This window comes from Gorilla gorilla, chromosome 17, assembly GCF_029281585.2.
Source record: "Gorilla gorilla gorilla isolate KB3781 chromosome 17, NHGRI_mGorGor1-v2.1_pri, whole genome shotgun sequence".
Lineage (NCBI taxonomy): Eukaryota > Metazoa > Chordata > Mammalia > Primates > Hominidae > Gorilla > Gorilla gorilla.
The window spans coordinates 43347664-43367556 of NC_073241.2; the positions used below are offsets into that span (position 1 = coordinate 43347664).

Genomic DNA, 19893 nt, shown 5'->3' on the forward strand with positions numbered 1-19893 from the left:
TTGACTTACAGCCCTAGATAGGATCTCCTGTACAGTGTTAAATAAAAATAGGAAAAACAGACACTCTTACCTTATTTGTTATCTCAGGGCACGTTTATTCAATCTTGGCACTAGTGAATAATTCTTTTTTTTTTTTTTTTTTTTGACAGAGTCTTGCTCTTTCTTCCAGGCTAGAGTACAGTGGTGCCATCTTGGCACACTGCAACCTCCGCCTCCTGGGTTCAAGTGATTCTCCTGCCTCAGCCTCCCAAGTAGCTGGGATTACAGGCAAATGCCACTGCACCTGGCTAATTTTTGTATTTTTACTATAGATGAGGTTTCACCATGTTGGCCAGGCTGGTCTCAAACTCCTGACCTCAGGTGATCTGCCCACCTCGCCCTCCCTAAGTGCTGGATTACAGGTGTGAGCCACTGTGCCAGGCCCAGGCTGGATAATTCTATGTTGCAGGGCTGTCCTGTGCACTGGAGCGGGATCAGCAACATCCCTGGCTTCTCACCCATCAGAGGCTGGCAGCATCCTCTCACGCCCTGGTGCTGAAAAACTGATAAGTTACTCTTCAAAAACAAGAACATTTGGAAACAACATCTGTTTCCAGGTATTGCCAAATATTTCCTTAAGGCAAAATCATCCCTAGCATCACTGTGCCCTTGGAATAGTGAAGTAGAAGAATTCTCATACAATGTTTTTAGTTTTTTTCTCTTTATTTCTTATGGATAAAATGCAACATACATATTCTACTTAACAATGAAAGCTGATGGAACAGAAGAATCAATATTAGCTTCTGAGATGGGCAAAGACATAAAACACTGGCGTTTTCTAGTGTCATGATTTGTCAATCAAATTAGTTTTAGAAAATAGTTGGTAAATGTCTGACAGAAAAAAAATTTTTAAGGTGTATGTAAGTGTGTAAAACTGTTAAAAATGCTTGAAAACAAACATTTTAATCCCATGACATATTATTTTTATTTGTGGAAAACAGTTAAAAACTGCCTGTCAGAGAAACTATTTAATCCTTTAACATAAAGTCTTTTAAGGCACATAAACATTTATGAAGAACAGTTGAAATATGCTCGCTAGGAAGAAGGGACATTTTAACTCATGTGAGCTTTCAGTCAAGTGAAATACGTGGACAGCAGATGAAAATGCCTGAAAGAAAAGATGGACATTAATTCCTACTCCTGAACGCTTGCGTCTGCACATGGTTAGAAACTCAAGACAATGAGCAGGACACAGAATTCTCTCAGAGTATACCACATAGATCACAGTTACACAGTATTTCTGGCTTTAAAGCTTTGCTGAAAATATTTTTCATCATTAAATGTATATTATTAAACATACACTGAAAGCTAACTGAAGTGATTTAAATAATAAGATTCAGGCACAGTTTGTAACAACAATGGTTAAAGTCCATTCATTTTTTTTTCCCAAGAAAGGCAAGTGAGGTAGTTTATACTGTATAGACGTTGTAAATAGTTGATAATCCAGTTCGTTTAGAGATCATTGACTCCAAGAATCATATTTCCAAGTGAGCTGCTTAACAAAGGGATCTTCTTTTGCAGGATGGAGGAAAACAATGAATCAACTCCAGGATTTTTTTCTGAATAAGCATTCCTAAAATGTTAGTTCCCTCTAACACTTTCTCCTGGAGGACATTATTTTCCCAAGTGTATACCAAGAGCACTAGGAATGGGTGAGGGGGAGAAGCTCTTAAGGATAGCATGTAGAAGCCCAGTATCTGCCCTTCTTTTGTTTGCAAAGATATGAGTCGTTTTTATGAATTTATTAAATTTTTAAAAGACAACTCTTGATAAGGCAAAAATTCTTTCAATACTTAGATGACAGGCATCTTTGCATTTTAACTGTAGGGGTTTGTTTATTCTTAGGAATAAAATTGGTCAAAAGAACCTCCACACAAATATTAGTCTGTGTATCTACTAAAAATTCTTCTCTAATGAATTTGCCCTCTGATTAAAAATAAAAGTTATATCCAATGATATTAGCATTGACATGGCCTTCCATACATACATATATATGTATGGAAGTTGAAAGTTGTCACACATCCTTGAATAAACTAGAGTGATTATACTTACTGACTCAGTGAAGTCCCTGCCATTTAAAACCACATGAAAGTAGACAAGAAATTGTATTTTACTTGTTACCTATTGGGGATTTATTTGAAACTGGTGACAAGCTGAAGTAAATCTTAAAACCTTCAGAATTTACTCATAGGTTCTAATGTGTTTTCAGTCAAAAGAAATAAAAATTCTCAAATTAAAAAATTAAATGAACAGATTTGTGAATTTTCTATATAAACACAACAGAATTGAACCATTCAAATGCAACGAAATACACTGAGAAATATCACTCAGTTTTCATATATACGCAGAAATGTAAGGTAGCTATTTGAAGAATTTCTTCCATACGTGGTCATAAATTACTGCCGTTTTACATCTTGGGATGTGGCAATTACATAACGTAAAATGTTTACCCTTGTCTGAATTGCAAAAATGATAAAAGCATTTTTTTCAGAGTCTAGAAAGTCATTATGTAAAGTCACGTGCCACTAATTACCCATACATTAAAAATGAATAAAATGTAGGAATAAACATAAACTTATATAGAAGGCACGTTTTCTTTTAATGGGTTTTCAGGCAAAAAAAAAAATTCTCAGATGAACAAATCAAATGAATGGAACAAAATTCTAAATGCCAGAAAGTTATCTACATGTTTTAATATAAGCGATGTTTTGTATAGATATCAAGGTGTAATATAGTATATACAAGATTTCTTCTACAAATGGGCTTAAATATTATCATGTTTTGAGACTTGCGAAGGAGATAAAAAGATGTTTTCTGTATTTGTGAGCAACTTTGTCTACTGCTTGAATTGTTAAGAGAGAGTCATTTGGGTCTCATTAAAACCAATATAAATTCATCAAATTCTCAATCTGTAGATTCCAAAAAAGCCAATGTATATGTCTGGGATAAATGAGAACTCTGTCCCCATTTCCAGCTAATCCGAGAAGGACTATATCCATAGTCTCGAGGAAAGGCAGAGCTGTCCAATCCCTCAGCACCTTTTAGATTTGCTCCAAATTAGAAACGTGGGGACTATGTGTTCTGGGCAATCACAGGTCTGGAAAATGGCTCTGCAGGCTCTTGATAGTGAGACAGTGGTCATCTTACCAGACATGCATCTGATTTTAAGCCTCAGGCTAATCCACAATGCTCGGCCATGCCTATGATTAACAAACAAAAGCAAAATCTGCTTTTATAGTTTAGGAAACCTGGATAGAGCAGTATTTTTCAGCATTCTTGGATAAAGCAGTTCTGCATTTTTAAATTGGGACTGCAGAAGTGACTGTCTATAGTTGTGAAACATAAAAAATGGTATGTTTGATCAGAAAAGGAAGCCTGTGCCTGGCACTTGGAAAGATACTGAGCATCATAACCTTAATGAGAAAATGTAGGCTCTGTGAATGTTAACTACAAATCAGGTTAGGAAAGCATATGACACCCTTTGTCAAACTAAGCTTCACTAGGAGGACCTGTGCTCATAGAAGAATATGCTTTAAAAGTATCAGTTTTCCACAGTCGATGATGGAGAAAAGTTCATTTGCACCAGAATGCTGATAGTCACAATACACAGCCTGACATATATAACAATACAGTTTTCTGTAAACAGAAGTTCTTCCTCTTCCAATTCAGGAGTCAGTCAGAGCATAAATATTGCATGTTTCACTTTAGAAACTGATTCATTTTAGAAAGCAGATCTGGATTATTTTGCAGGGTAGAAATGAAGGCTATTTCTGGCATTCTTGCTCAAAAAGTCAATATATGTACATTAAGTATAAAAAAGGGTCTCTTTCACCTCTTTTGTTTCGTAGCATTGGCTACATAAAGAACATTGCTTATCCCTAGGTCTAGGGCCAAGTTCATTTCTGCTAGGAAGCTGAAATACTAGAAGTGATTAGAGTTCCATATTCTAGATTGGTCTTTCTTCTGGAAGGACCACATCATCTTTCCTTTACTTTTATAAAAAAAATGTCATGAGAAAGCTTCAGTTGAATTGGTGAACCAGCGCCTCTTCCATAGTTCATGCTTACAATGCCCACTGCTGAGGGCCAGAAATACTGAGAACGCTGTAGGAACAAATACGTCAAACACAGTGTTGTTTTTTCCCTACCAAAATGTAGGATCTTTTTGGCATATAATACGTGATAGCAGCTATCTCGAGGATATTTTAAGAACTTGGTTGGGGTTTAATCACCCATTCTGCTTGAGGATTTATACGATATACATCCAATATATAAGCATCTGGATCCAAGCAATGCTCCCCTAAAAGAAAGAGAAATATCAGAGAATTAGTGTACATTTGTGTGTGTGTGCGTGCGCACACATATGTGTCTGTGTGTGTTTGTGAGGTTCAAATAAGGTTAATATAGTTTTCTTGGCCAAAGTAAGTAGACATATGTTAAGGTTTCTTAACAAACTCTTCTTCCCTCTTCTCCCTCTCTCCTTTTTTTTTTCTTTCTTTAAGACTGTGAAGTATGGGTATATCAAACAAATCTCATGTGAAATTTTGGAAGAAAGCAGACATACCATCACAGGCAAATTGTTCCCTTGCTTCATGGCATCAATTAGAAAATTATGGCAAGGGCTGGGCGCAGTGGCTCACACCTGTAATTCCAGCACTTTGGGAGGCTGAGGCAGGTGGATCACTTGAGATCAGGAGTTTGAGACCAGCCTGGACAACATGGTGAAACCCCATGTCTACTAAAAATACAAAAATTAGCCAGGTGTGGTGGCAGGCGCCTGTAATTCCAGCTACTGGGGAGGCTGAGGCAGGAGAATCACTTGAACCTGGGAGGCTGAGGTTGCAGTGAGCCAAGATCGCACCATTGCACTCCAGCCTGGGTGACAAGAGTGAGATCCTGTCTCAAAAAAAAAAAAAAAAAAAAGAAAAGAAAAATATGACAAGAACTTGTTTCAGGTATAAACTCATCATTTATATGCTAATACATGTCCTCCAGTGGTTTTATAGATAGGTACTTGACCAGAGCTAGAGAAGATTCAAGTCAAGTTCATTTTAGGAATGGTCATTTTGTTTCTTTACTATGGATGTAAAGCCCATGGGCAGGAAATCCCAAAATGGTAACAACTAAAAGATCATTTCCTGGGGCAAACGTATTCGAAAGTCTTTACATGCAGTGTGCTTGAGATGTATGCTGAAGTCTCAAACAAAACTACCAAGAGCTGGCCGGGCGCTGTGGCTCACGCCTGTAATCCCAGCACTTTGGGAGGCCGAGGTGGGTGGATCACAAGGTCAGGAGATCGGGACCATCCTGGCTAACTCAGTGAAACCCCATCTCTAGCAAAATTAGCCGGGCGCGGTGGCGGGCGCCTGTAGTCCCATCTACTAGGGAGGCTGAGGCAGGAGAATGGCATGAACCCAGGAGGCGGAGCTTGCAGTGAGCCGAGATCAGTGAGCCGAGATCGCGCCACTGCACTCCGCCTGGGCGACAGAGCGAGACTCCGTCTCAAAAAAAAAACAAAACAAACAAAACAAAAAAACAAAACTACCAAGAGCTGTGTGAGTGCTCGGTTGCTTGATTCATTCACTTATCAAATATTAATAATGCGCCAGGCACTATTCTAGGGGCTGGGTTTACAGCCATGTCTAAGAGCAGCACAAGGCAACTAACAAACAAACATGATATCAAGTGAGTCCACTGGTGATAAGAACATGAGAGAAAGACCAAGCATGGAAGGCATGTTCGGGAGGGCGCGAGGAAGGAGGGTCTCGCTGAGAAGCTGATTTATCCGCAAAGACCTGGCAGAGACCAGGGACTGAGAAGTGAGGCTGTCTGGGGGGAGGGCATCCTGGGGAAAACTCAGAGCATATGCAGAGGCCCCAGATCCAACCCTGCCAGGTGATTGGATTTACAGGTTTACTGTTTAAAGGGACCCGTGGGATAGAAATCTCAGTGGCATCCACATACAGGTGTATTTAAAGCAGTGAGATGGATTGAGCTCGCCAAGGAAGGCAAGTGCAAATACAGGAGTTTTCCGATGACTGAACCCTACCGTTCTCCAACCTTGAGAGGCTGAGACAAGAAATAAGGGGCACAGGGTCTCCAGCAGCGCAGCTAGGAAAAGTGGGAAGACAGTCAGAAGCTTAGGGCATCCTTGAAGTCAGGTGAAGAAAGTGTTCTTCAAAGGAGGGAAAGATCAACTCAGGCAGTTCTAAAAACAGACGAGTTGTCTGGTGACCATGACAAGAGGGTGATTCTGGTGAAGTGCTGAGGGGCAGAGTGTGCCTGGAGTGGCTTCAAGAGATAACAAGGAGGAAGAAACTGGAGCGTAGACACTGATTCAAGAAGCTTTTGCTGTAAGGTGGAACAGAGAAATGGGAGTAGACTTAAAGGGGGGTGAAGAAATAATTTTATAAAGGTGAGGGAAATTGCCAATTTTTAAAATGCAGATGGAAATGCTACAGTTGGGAGGGAAAGGCTGATGGTGTGGGAGAGTGGAGGGTGCTGGTGAGAGGAGGCACTGCCCTCAGTGGGAGCACGGAGCACCCATGGGGCTGTGAGGATATTCACAGACCAAGCGGGGAAGTTTTGCTGATTCCTCCCCTGCTCCCCCAGGGAAATAGAAAGAATGAATTTGGGAGGAGAGTTAAAATAGGGAAGTTAATCAAAATGGTGTCATGCTTCTGAAAGTTCTTACAGTATTCTTTTTGTTTTGCATTGAGTCTCCAGAGAGACTTTCCAACTTCAAATCACATTGAAAAGACCCAAGCCAGCCAGGCGCAGTGGCTCACACCTGTAATCCCAGCACTTTGGGAGGCCGAGGCGGGTGGATCACTTGAGGTCAGGAGTTCGAGACCAGCCTGGCCAACATGGTGAAACCCCGTCTCTACTAAAAATATAAAAATTGTCTGGGCGTGGTGGCAGGCATCTGCAATCCCAGCTACTAGGGAGGCTGAGGCAGGAGAATCACTTGAACCCGGGAGGCAGAGGTTGCAGTGAGCCAAGATCACGCCACTGCACTCCAACCTGGGCAACAGAGCAAGATTCTGTCTCAAAAAAAAAAAGAAAAGAAAAGAAAAGAAAATACCCAAGCCTACTCCATCTCAACATTAAAATATTCTCATTTAAATTTTGAAAACATTTTAGAAAAGTTGTGCAACTGTTCCCACATGAGATAAAAATATCAGAAACCTACTGATTTTTAGTTTTTATCTGAGAAATTTATAAAATATACCTTTATGATAATAGCAACATATTTCTTTTAGAGTAATCAGAGAATTTAGCAGTAGAAATTATTACAGTATGCTTACCTATATTTCCTCCAATTTCATATAACCTTTGGTTCTGAATCTTAATACATTCTGATGAACCATGACTGAAAAAAATGAGAAAGTAATATAATTTTAGTACTTTTTCCTGATCTGAGGTAAAAATGCATGTTAAATAACCAGGTAACAAATAATTCATTCTGCCTTGACGAAATGTGTCCCACAAAATTGTATCATGACTGAAGTTATGATAAAAATAATTGTTTTTCCGTCTGACACAGACAAGAAGCTGAGGCCCAGGGAGGACGGGACTGCTCCCACCAGGATGGGCAGCCGCAGCGCTCCACTACATACAGCCCATTCAGGCCACAGCTGCCTGCTCCATTTCAGGTTAGTTACTGTTACTGACACATCAAGGCTGGCCACAGAGCAGCTGCGTGTTTAATACTGCCTTGTCATTGGCCATATTACTCTCAATCCAAAAGAAGTCAGGTTTTATTTCTGCATTTGCCAAAAAATTGAATGGAATTATCAGCCCATGTCACATTTCTCAGTTTGCCTCATGCTTTGCAAGGTGTCTAAGGCTGACTTCATTGCAAGTCTCTGCCCCATAATAAAAGCAAGTCACGGCCGGACACGGTGGCTCATGCCTGTAATTCTAGCACTTTGGGAGGTTGAGGCAGGTGGATCATCTGAGGTCAGGAGTTTGAGACCAGCCTGGGTAACATGGCAAAATCCCATCTCTACTAAAAATACAAAAAATCAGCCGGGCGTGGTGGCGTGTGCCTGTAGTTCCAGCTACCCAGGAGGCCGAGGCAGGAGAATTGCTTGAACCCGGGAAGAGGAGGTTGCAGTGGGTGGAGATTGTGCCATTGCACTCCAGCCTGGGCGACAGAGTGAAACTCCATCTCGAAAATAAAATAAAATAAAATAAAATAAAATATAAAATAAAATAAAAGCAAGTCACAGGAAACTATCGCTCAATTTAATTTTTCCACCCTAGACTAGAATGCTGGGTTAGAAGAGTCTGAATGACCATCGCTGACCTCCATCCCCATCAAGGAGTGACTTTCAGCTTGGTTACTTCAAATGATTGTCCTGGCCTCTCCACTGTGAGGAAGATGCAAGTGTGCCCTCTTTTTTTGTTGTTGTTTTTTGTTTAATTGAACTTTCATTTGAGGTGCTGTAGATTCACACGTAGTTGTAAGAAGTAATACAGGTGCATCCTGTGCACCCTACACCGATTTCTCTCAATAGTAACATCTCACAAAACTCTAGTGCAGTATCATGACCAGAATGTTGACACCCATTCAGGGAAGACGCAGAACATTTCCAGCCCCACAAGGCACCCCCTGTTGCCTCTTTATAGCCACATTCACTCCTTCTCCCCATCCTACCCTATCTCCATCCCTTACCCCCAGCAGCACTACCCTATTCTACATTTCTGTAAGTTGGTCAATTCACAAAGGTTAAACAAATGGAAACACACAGTATGAAACATTTTTGTATTGCCTTTTTTTCCCCACTTGGCATAAATCCCTAGAGATCTACCCAAGTTGCTGCATTTTTATTGCTGAGTAGTATTCCATGGTATATAGATGAGCCAGTTTCTGTAGTCACTCACCTGTTGAAGGACACCTAGGCTTTTTTTTTTTTTCCAGTTTTTGACTGTACAAATAAAGCTGCTATCAGCATTTGTGAACAGGTTTTTGTGTGAACATGGTCTTCATTTCTTTGGGATAAATGCCCAGGAGTGTCAGTGCTGGCTCATATGGCAGTTGGAGATTTAGTTTTTTAAGAAACTGCCAAACTATTTTATGGAGTGACTGCACTATCGACATTCCCGCCAGAAATGCATGAGTGATCCCGTTTCTCTGTATCTTTGCCTGTATTTGGTGTTGTCACTATTTTTTCTTTTAGCCATTCTCACAGGTGTGTAGTAATATGCAATTGTGGTTTTAATTTCCATTTCCATAATGGCCAGCGATGTTGAACATCTTTTCATGGGCATAATTGCCATTTGTTTATCTCTTTGGTGAAAAGTAATCTGTATCTCCTTAGTAAAGTGTCTGTTCATGTCTTTTGCCCACTTTCAAATTGGATTGTTTGGTTTTTTTAACTGTTGAACTTTGAGTGTTTTATTTATATATTCTAGATACTAGTCCTTTGTTGGATATGTGGTTTTGCAAATATTTCATCCCAGTCCTTAGTTTGTCTTTTCATCCTATTCACATGGTCTTTTAGAGTGTAAGTTTTCCATTTTGGTGAGGTCAATTTATCAATTTTATTTCTTATGGGTCACATTTTTTATGTCAAGCTCTAAGAACTCTTTAGTTTTAGATCATAAATATTTTCTCCTACATTATTTTCTAAGGGTTTTATAGTTTTACACTACACACTTAAGTCTGTGATCCATTTCGAGTTAATTTTTGAATAGGGGTGAGGTTTAGATCGAGGTTTATTTATTTATTTTTTGCCTATGGACGTCCATTGCTACAACACCATTTACTGAAAAGGCTTCCTCCATCAAATTGCTTTTGTACTTTTCTCAAAATCAGTTGCTGGAATAGCCAAATTCAGAGAGACAGAAAGGAGAAGAATGGTTGCCAGTGGCTAAAGGCAGGGAGAATGGGTATAGAGTCTCAGTGTGGGATGAGAAAAAGATTTTGGGTATGAATGACGGTGATGGTTGCACAACGATGTGAATGTACTTAGTGCCATTGAACTGTCCCTTTGAAATGGTTAAAACATACTTTTATGTTATGTATAGTTTACAATAAAAATCTTTTAAAAATCAGATGGGCCTATTTGTGTACGTCAGTTTCTGGGTTCTGTATTCTATTCCATTGATCTAAGTGTCTATCCTTCCACCAATATCATACTATCTTGATTATTCTACCTTTTATATAATCGGCCTTAATATCTAGTAAAGTGATTCCTCCTACTTTATTTTTCTTTTTCAATATATTTTAGTTATTCTAGGGCCTGTGCTTTTCCATATATATTTTTAGAATAAGCTTGTGCATGTTTACAAAGTATCTTGCTGGAATTTTGACAGGAATTGCATTAAACTCATAGATCAATTTGGGGAGAATTGATATCTTTACTGTGTTATCTTCCAATCCATGAAAATGATATGTTTCTCCATTTCTTTAGGTCTTCTTTAATTTCTTTCACCAGCATTTTGTAATTTTCAGTGTACACATCCTGTAAAGGTTTACTTAAGTTTATACTTAAGTATTTATTTTTAGAGTGACTGTAAAGGGTATTGTGTTTTTACTTTTGGTTTTAAATTTGGTTTCCACATGTTCCAATGTGATTGATTTTTGTGTGTTAATCTTGTATCCTGTGATCTTACTGAACTGACTTATTACTTCTAGGTCTTTTTAAATTTTTATTTTGTGAAATTTTATACGTAGATAATTAGGTCATCTGCAAATAGACTTTTATTTCTTCCTTTATAACTTGTATGCCTCCCATTTCTTTTCTTTCCCTTACTACAGTGACTTAATATTCCAGTAGTATGTTGAATGAGATTGATGAATGTGGGCATCCTTATTCGTGCTCTTAGAGGGAAAGCATTCAATCCTTCGTTGTTAAGGATGATGTTAGCTGTAGGTTTTGTAGATAATCTTTATCAAGTTAAGTTCTCCTCTTTTCTTAGTTTTCTGAGAGTTTTTATCATGACTCGGTGTTGGATTTTGTCAAAGGCTTTTTTCTGTATCAATTGAAATGACTGTATGGTTTCTCCTGTTGATATGGCTAATTACATTGATTGATTTTTTAATGTTAAATCAACCTTGCATGCCTGAAAAAAAATCCCAGTTGGTTTATGGTGTACGATTCTTTTAATAAATGCTGGGTTAGATTAGCTATTTTGCTGATAATTTTTAAATTCTAAATTTATGAGAGATACTGGTCTGTAGGGCTTTTGTTTGTTTTTTTTTATGACTTTTTTTGGTATCAGGGTATTAATAGAAGCTTCATAAAATGAGTTAGGGAGTATTCCTCCTTCTTCTATTTTCTAGAAAAGACTGTTCTAGATTAGTGTTAATTCTTTAAATGTTTGCTAGAATTCTCCAGTGAAACCATCTGGGCTTGGAGAGGTTTTAAAAACTTTAATATTATAGATTCAATTTCTTTAATGGCTATAGCACTATTCAGCTAGTCAATTTCATTTTGGTTGTATTTTGGTAATTAGTGGCTTTTGAGGAATTGGTCCATTCTAAGTTTTTGAATTTATTAGCTATAAAGTTGTTACAGTAATCCTTTTTATCCCTTTAATGGAAGTACTATATTAGTGATATCCCATCCTGTTTTTGATATTCTTGATTTGTGTCATCCTTTTATCTTTGTTAGTCTTTCTAGGAGTTTATCAATTTTATTGTTTTTTAAAAGAACCAACTTTTTGTTCCACTGATCTTTCTCGTTTTCCTGTTTTTAATTTCACTGATTTCTGCTTATCTTTATTTATTTGTTCCTTCAGGTATATTTTGCTCTTATTTTTGTAGTTTTTAGAGGTAGGAACTTGGACAGTTGATTTGAGATCTTTCATTTCTATCATAAGCATTTACTGCTATAAATTCTTCTCTCAGCACAGCTTTAGCTGCATCCCATATAATTTTATTTTTTTAATTTTATTTATTTATTCATTTTTGAGATGGAGTCTCACTCTGTCACCCAGGCTGGAGTGCAGTGGTGTGGTTTCGGCTCACTGCAACCTCTGCCTCCCAGGTTCAAGTGATTCTCCTGCCTCAGCCACCTGAGTAGCTAAGATTACAGGTGCCCGCCACCACGCCCAGCTAATTTTTATATTTTTACTAGAGATGAGAGTTCGCCATGTTGTCCAGGCTGGTCTCGAACTTCTGACCTCAGGTATTCCACCTGCCTCGGTCTCCCAAAGTGCTAGGATTACAGGCATGAGCCACTGTGCCCAGCCATCACATAATTTTATATGTTACAGTTTTACTTTCATTCTAGGTATTTTTTTTATTTTGCTTAAGACTTCCTATTTGACCTGCAGATTATCTAGAAGTATCTGGTTTAGTTTTACAGTGTTTAGAGGTTTTCATGTTCTCCTTCTGTTACTGATATCTAGTTTTTGATACCTTTATAGTCAGAGAAGATGCTTTGTATGATTTCAATTATTTTAAATTTGTTGAGGTTTGTTTTATGGCCCAGGATTTGGTCTATCTTTCCGGATTCTTTTTTTTTTTTTGAGATGGAGTCTTGCTGTCACCTAGACTGGAGTGCAGTGGCATGATCTCGGCTCACTGCAACCTCCGCCTCCCGGGTTCAAGCAGTTCTCTGCCTCAGCCAGTAGCTGGGATTACAGATGCCCACCACCATGCCCAGCTAATTTTTGTATTTTTAGTAGAGATGGCGTTTCACCATGTTGGCCAGACTGATCTCGAACTCCTGACCTCGTGATCCACCCGCCTCGGCCTCCCAAAGTGCTGGAATTACAGGCATGAGTCATCATGCCCAGCCTATCTTTCTGGATTCTATCTTGCTTTATTTACAAAATTTTTGAGTATATTGCTTTGTATGGCTTTGTTTGTGGTTTCTCTGGATATTACAGTACATGTGTAACTTATTGCAGTTTACTGGTATTGATGTTTTACTAATAAATGATGTGTACTTTCATTAGTTCTCTTTATCCTCACACTTAAAACATTAATTGTATTTATTCCTTTAAAAATGTTTACATTTCTATCATGGTAAAATACATATAACAAAATGTATCACATTAGCAATTTTTAAGTGTATAGTTTAGTGGTATTAAATATATTCATAATGTTGTACAAGCATAACCAGCATCTGTTTTCAGAACTCTTTTTATCTGTAAAACTGAAACTGTATGCCTATTAAACGATAATTCCCCATTTTCCCCTTCCTCTTTGGCCCTAGCAACCACCATTCTATTCTGTCTCTATGATTCTGACCATAACTTAAGTGGCGTCACATAGTGTTTATCCTTTTGTGACTGGCTTATTTCATCAGCATAATGTTCTTGAGTCATCCATGTTGTAGCATATGTCAGAATTTCTTTCCTTTTTATGGCTGAATCATATTTCATTATATGTATATACCATATTTTGCTTATCCATTCATCTGTTGATGAATACTTGGGATGCTTCCATGTTTTAACTATTGTGAATAATGCCGTGAACATGAGAGTAAAATGTCTCCATGAGCCCCTGCTTTCAATTTTTTGGCCACGTACCCACAGGTGGAATTGTTGGATCATATGGTAACTCTATTTGTAATGTTCTGAGGAATTACCATACTGTTTTCTACAGTGGCTGTAGCATTTTACATTCCCACTTCCCACCAGTGGTGCACAAGATTTCTTCTCATCTTCGCCAGCACTTGTTATTTTTATTTTTATTTTTTTTAAGATAGCCATTCAAATGAGTGTGATAGTTCTATTTATTATCAGTTCTTTGAATTCAAAATCACATAAGTTAAAGGAGGACCACTGATGTATGCATAGATTTCATTTTTAAAATAGAAAGATAATCCTGATATTCTAGCATAACTAAATTTTACCTATTTTACTCTGAAATTATTCTACCATTGAAAAGTGGTGGTTTTAAAAAAACTGGTAGGATCCTAGAAACAATTTTAAAATAAATATTTAATTTTAGAACTCTTTTAGATTTACAGAAAAACTATGACAATGGTATAGGCAGATCCCCTATGCCCCACACCATTCCCCCATTATAAATATCTAATATTAATATAGTACATTTGTTACAATTAATGAACCAATATTGATACATTATTATTAACTAAAGTCCATACTTTATTCAGATTACCTTCATTTTAACGTAATGTTCATTTTCTGTTCAAGGATCCTATCCAGAATTTCACATTACATTTAGTAATTGCACGGTGCTGAACAGTGTCCCCCAAAATTCATGCCCACCCTGAAGTTCATAATTTGACCTTATTTGGAAATAGGGTATTTGCAGATGTAATTAAAGATTGTGAGATTAAATCATCCTGGATTTAGGGGGCACCTAAAATGAGCGCCTAAAAGATGATGTGAAGATGGGAGAAGAGACTGAAATGATGTGTCTCAAGCCACGGAATGCCAAGATTGCTGGCAACCACCAAAAGTTATGCGGGAGGCATGGCAGAGTTTCTCCTCCTGAGCTTTTAGAAGGAATCAACCCTGCTGATATCTTTATTTCAGACTTCTGGACTCCTGAACTATGAGAGAATACATTTCCACCTTTTAAGCTACCCAATTTGTGGTAATCTGTTATGGCAGCACTGGGAAACTAATATAGTAGTCAGGTCTCCTTAGACTGCTCTGATAATTTATCATAGTTGCCTTAGTTTTGATGACCTGAACGGTTTCAAGGAGTACTGCTCAGATATTTTGTAGAATGTTCCTCAATTGGGATTTTTCTAATGTTTTCCTCATGTTTAGATTGGAATTATGTGTTCTTGGCAGGAAGACCACAGAGATAAAGGGCTGTTTTTTTTTTTTTTATCATATCAAGGGTGTATCTTGATACTATCAACATACTATCAACATGACTCATCACTGTTAATATTAACCCGATCACCTAACTGAGGTCAGATTTCTTGGCTGTACAGTTGCTTTTTCCCTTTTTACACACTATTTTTTGGAAGGAAGTCACTCTGCATAGACCACTTACGGAGTGGCGGTGCACCACCATTTTAAAATGTAATTGTCTTAAGTGTGTCCTCTACATACACTGAGCAATGTATCAGATGATGTAATTTTTGCTTCTCTCATCAAATGTGATTTTAAAAATGCATGAGAAGTAGGATAGTTTATAGCCCTGTTTGTACCCATTCTGATGTTCTCCTCTCCTTTTTGATGTTCTAAGCCTTGCTATAATTTCCTTTCTGTTTAAGAACTTCCTTCAGTCATCCTTTATGGGTCAGTTTGTTAGCAACAAATCTCTTAGTTTTCCTTCATCTGAGAATGTTTATTTCCCCCTCATTTCCAGAAGGACATTTTTGCTGAAGATAGAATTCACAGTTGACAGTTCTTTCCTTTAAGTACTTGACAAATGTTATGCCACTTCCTTCCAGCCTTCATGGCTTCCGAAGAGAAATCTGCTATAATTTGAATTGGTGTCCTCATTTCTCTCTGGATATTTCAAGGATTTTTGTCTTTAATTTTTACAAGTTTAATCATACTATTTTGGTTTAGATTTGTTTTATCCCATTTGGGTTCACTCAGTTTCTTGAAGATGTAGTTTGATGCCTTTTCCTAACTGGGGACGTATTTCATTATTATTTATTCAAATATTCTTTCAGTCTCACTCTGTATTTCCTTTCCTTTTGGGACTCTGATTGTATGATATTTAGCTCACCTGTTAGACTCCCGTAGGTCCCTGAGGCTGTGTTCATTTTTTTTTCCGGTTTATTTCCTCTCTGTTGTTCATAATCGATAAACTCTATTGACATGTCCTCAAGTTTGCTAATTCTATCCGCTGTTATCTTCACCCTACTACTGAGCCCATTCAGCAAGTTTTTTACTTCAGTTTTTGCATTTTTCAGTTCTGTAAATTTCCATTTGTTGTATTTTTAAAGAACATCTATTTCTTTGTTGATATTTTCTACTTTTTCATTTGTTTCAGGAGAATTCATAATTGCTTGTGGAAGTATTTTTTGTGATAGTTGCTATAAAATTCTTGTCAGAAAATTCTAAAATTTGATTTAGTTTAGTGTTGACTTCGTGGTTTGTTTTTTCTCATTCATGTTGTGATTTTGCTTTTATGAGTGATTTTGGGTTGTATTGTGAGCATTTTGGATATGATATGATGAGACTCTGGGGCTTATTTAATTTTTCATTTTTTGGCATGTAGTCTTCCTGTTGAGGTTTAGCATAAGGTCTGGGTGGGCAAGTATGTTCAGCTTCTTGCTGGGCCCTTTGAAAGCAGGACACCAACTGGCTCTGCCTCATTGTCTCCAATTGGGAGTGTAATATCAGCTCCCTCCTGGGCTCTGCTGCCACCAGGGTGGGGGAAAACAGAAGCTAACACTTCCTTGTTGCTGCAGGCTGAGGGTGAAGCTCAGCTCCTCACTGGGCCCCACTGACACCAGAAAAGAGGAGGGAAGGAAGCAGAGTGTCAATTGTTCCCACATCTTAACCCTTTCCACCAGGTGTCAGGTGGAGGCTCAGCTCCCCGCTGGGGCTTACTGGTACTAGTAAGGGCACCAGGGAACCTCTGCTTTGGCCTGCCTTGTTCAGTTTTGCTCATATGGTTGGGGGAAGAGGCTCAGCTCCCTCAGGGCCTTACTGACACTTGTGCTAAATGGCCTGCCTTGCACTGCCTCACTGCTGCTGTGTTTCATTGCTGCTGGGTGAAGGTGAAAACTTAGCTCACTGCAGGACCCTGCAGACATGACCCTGGTTTGGAATCAGACCACCCACCTGGTTGTGTTAGGTGGCAGGTGGTGGATGGCAGATCCATTCCCTGCTTGGATCCACTGAAACCATGGGGCGGTGGCGTGTTTTTTCTATTGGTGTTTGGCTGGAGTAGGGCAGATATTGCCAGAAAGGTTTTCTGTGGTTAGGCCACCTCTTTACCTAGTCCTTTGGCTAGGCTTTCCTTAGAGCTCTTTTTCATCTGTGCCTGTTGTCAGCTGCAGGTTGGAATTTTCCACAGTGCTCTGTCTGGGATACGTGGGAGGTGATAAGGAAACTCCCAGAACTCACCACCGTGTCATTTCTCAAGGCCTCTTCTTTCCACCTTTCAGAATCTTTCTCTGCTTTTTGTTGTGTTACTATCCAGGGTTTTCTAGTTGTAAGGGAGAGTACCTGGAAGGAATGGGGCTTCTCCCTCCTTTTTTAACTTAAACACACGGGGGTCTGAGTAGGCAGTCAGAAATAAGCCTCTAGTGAAAGATGCAAAATTGGGGCCAGTTTACAACACTTAAACTGAAATAGGCCATAGTTCTAACAAGTAAAGAGAATGGATAGGGCAAGATTTTTTTGTAATTATTATTATTTTAAAAGTTTTTTCTTTCCATAGGTTTTTTGGGAACAGGTATTTGTTTACATGAGTAAATTATGTAGTGGTAATTTCTGAGATTTTGGTGTACCCATCTCCCAAGCAGTATACACTGAACCCAATTTATAGTCTTTTATCCCTCACCGTCTTCCCCCTTTTGCCCCTGACTCCCCAAAGTCCACGGTGTCATTCTTAGGCCTTTACATCCTCATAGCTTAGCTCCCACTTACGAGTGAGAACATATGATGTTTGGTTTTCCATTCCTGAGTTACTAAGATTTTTTGAACAAGTTGTTATAAAAGATTTGAGTCTCTCTGCAGTCATTGGTTCTAATATATTTTTATTAGAAACATTTTCTTTCTACGAAAGGTCTACTTGAGAGTACAAAGTCAGTTTTGTAGTATATGTAACTAGAAGTCTACTGGATACCCAAATCCCTTGAATGATATTTCAAGTCTCTATATGACTGCCTATGTGGAGATGTCCAGGCCAATAGTGAAGAGGAATACATGTTTGGGGCTCCTGTTGGCCTCTGTCGACTCTTCTCTTTCTTTTTTAACCCATTTTCCATTTAGGAAGGAAAGTGCAGCTCGCTGCCAGTGCAGTATTCTTGGAGCAAGTGGAAAACGGGTTAATGTGTGTGTGTATATGTGTATATATTATATATAAAATGTACAAGTCAGAAGTATACAACTTGATGAATTTTCACAAAGTGAACACATCATATAATCTAATACCAAAAGGAGAAAAAAAATGTTTGAGGCCATCAGCATGCCTTCCTGGTCACTATGCCTTCCTCCACCCCCTACCTTCCACTACACTCTTTAGTGGTAATTTCTGAGATTTTGGTGCACCCATCTCTCAAGTTTTTCTCCTGATGGTAGAAAAACTACCATCCTTACCTCACACCATAGATGACTTTTACTGGCTACTTTTCTTTTAAATTAAATTTTTATTGAGATAATTGTAGATTCACATGTGGTTTTAAGACATAATACAGAGAGATTCTTTGTATTCTGCCATTTTCCACAATGGTAACAATTCACAGAACTACAGCATAATGTCACAATCAGGATACTGATATTGATACAACATACCTATCTTATTCAGATTTCCAAGTTTTACTTATACTCATTTGTGTGTGTGTGTGTGTGTGTATTAATTTCAGTAGAATTTTACAGAGGGTCAGTTATCCATCACCACAGTCAAGATCCCAGCACCACAAGTTCCAACACCATAAGGGTCCTTCATGTTGGCCTTTAGTGACCAAAACCATCTCCCTTCCAAATCATCCCTCCCAACCTCTGGCAACTAATCTAGTCTCCACCAATAAAATTTAATTTAAAAAATGTTATATAAGTGGAATCATGCAATATGTTAACTTTTACAATTGGCTTTTTTGCTCAACAAGGCTACTTCTTTTCAACATGATTGGAATGCTTCATTTTAAGGCCATCCATCAGTCTCACTAGAGACAGCAAATCATACATGCTCTACAATGGATAAATGAGTGCTTCACATCCTTTATAAACAAGAAGACAAATGTTTACTCTTTAGTAAGCATGTCCAGACAAAAATTGTCATGATCTGCTCCCCTTTAAGGTGATCATGGCAGATTTGCAAAAATAATTTTTGTAAGTATCATTCTGATTCTAAGAATTATTAGTAGTATGTTTTAAGGAAAGTAACAGCTATGGTATCCACTTAACTACATAATGTCTATCTGATACAGGCATGTTAAAGTCAATGCAAGCCTAGGAAAATGTTATTCCTGAAGGACTATCAAGATATCTACAAAACTAACTTGCTATATTTTCATTCGAATAAAAGGTAAAACTCAGCTGGGCTCAGTGGCTCATGCCTGTAATCCCAGCACTTTGGGAGGCCAAGGTGGGTGGATCACCTGAGGTCAGGAGTTTCAGACCAGGCTGGCCAACATGGTGAAACCTCGTCTCTACTAAAAGTACAAAAATATTAGCCAGGCATGTGGTGCGTGCCTGTAATCCAAGCTACCCAGGAGGCTGAGGCAGGAGAATCACTTGAACCCAGGAGGCGGAGGGTGCAGTGAGCCAAGATTGCGCGATTGCACTCCAGCCTGGGCAAAAAGAGCGAAACTCCATCTCAAAAAATAAATAAAATAAAATAAAAGGTAAAACTCACTGAATAAATGAAGCTACGAAGATAGACAATACCTATTAAGAATCCCATTTCTAGAAATTCCTTTGAAAAACAACTTTTGTTGTTAGCAATCATATATCTACTAACTTCATTCTCTTTTTATTCTCGTAATCCACTGGTAAACTCCCTAAAGCAACAGGTTCTATATTTTACAAAAGGTCAAATTTGTAAATGCCTAGAAAGTTATTCATCTGATAAAGGTTTTCCTTCTTGTGCAGAGACATTCATTCACATTGACTCACCTGTTTTCATATTGAAATTTTGCCAATATGTCTTTGGCTTTGGTTTGATTGTTGAGTTGAATGGCCATGGACACCTTGGAGAGAAGTGGAGCATGGACCCGTATGACTCCTTCCGGCACGTCAGACTGCCAAGGAGGAGAAATTCAGTACAGTCTGTCAAACTAGG

At 38.4% G+C, this 19893-nt stretch overlaps 1 protein-coding gene across 10 annotated transcripts in view; it reads right to left on the reverse strand.

Moving 5' to 3' along the window:
- Positions 1-683: 683 nt before the first annotated feature.
- The window catches only part of ARHGAP28 (Rho GTPase activating protein 28), a 230260-nt gene continuing 211050 nt past the window's right edge, over positions 684-19893 (reverse strand). For 9 of the 10 annotated variants that reach the window (XM_055368447.2, XM_055368448.1, XM_055368444.2 and 6 more), the window contains 3 exons: positions 19728-19852; positions 7346-7410; positions 684-4338 (listed from right to left, as the gene is read on the reverse strand). In XM_055368447.2, the coding sequence (XP_055224422.1) occupies positions 4244-4338; positions 7346-7410; positions 19728-19852 (285 nt within the window). In that variant the 3' untranslated portion in view covers positions 684-4243. Of the gene's footprint in view, positions 4339-7345; positions 7411-17762; positions 17917-19727; positions 19853-19893 lie in introns of those variants that run through there. The other variant, XM_055368449.2, reaches the window with a different exon arrangement.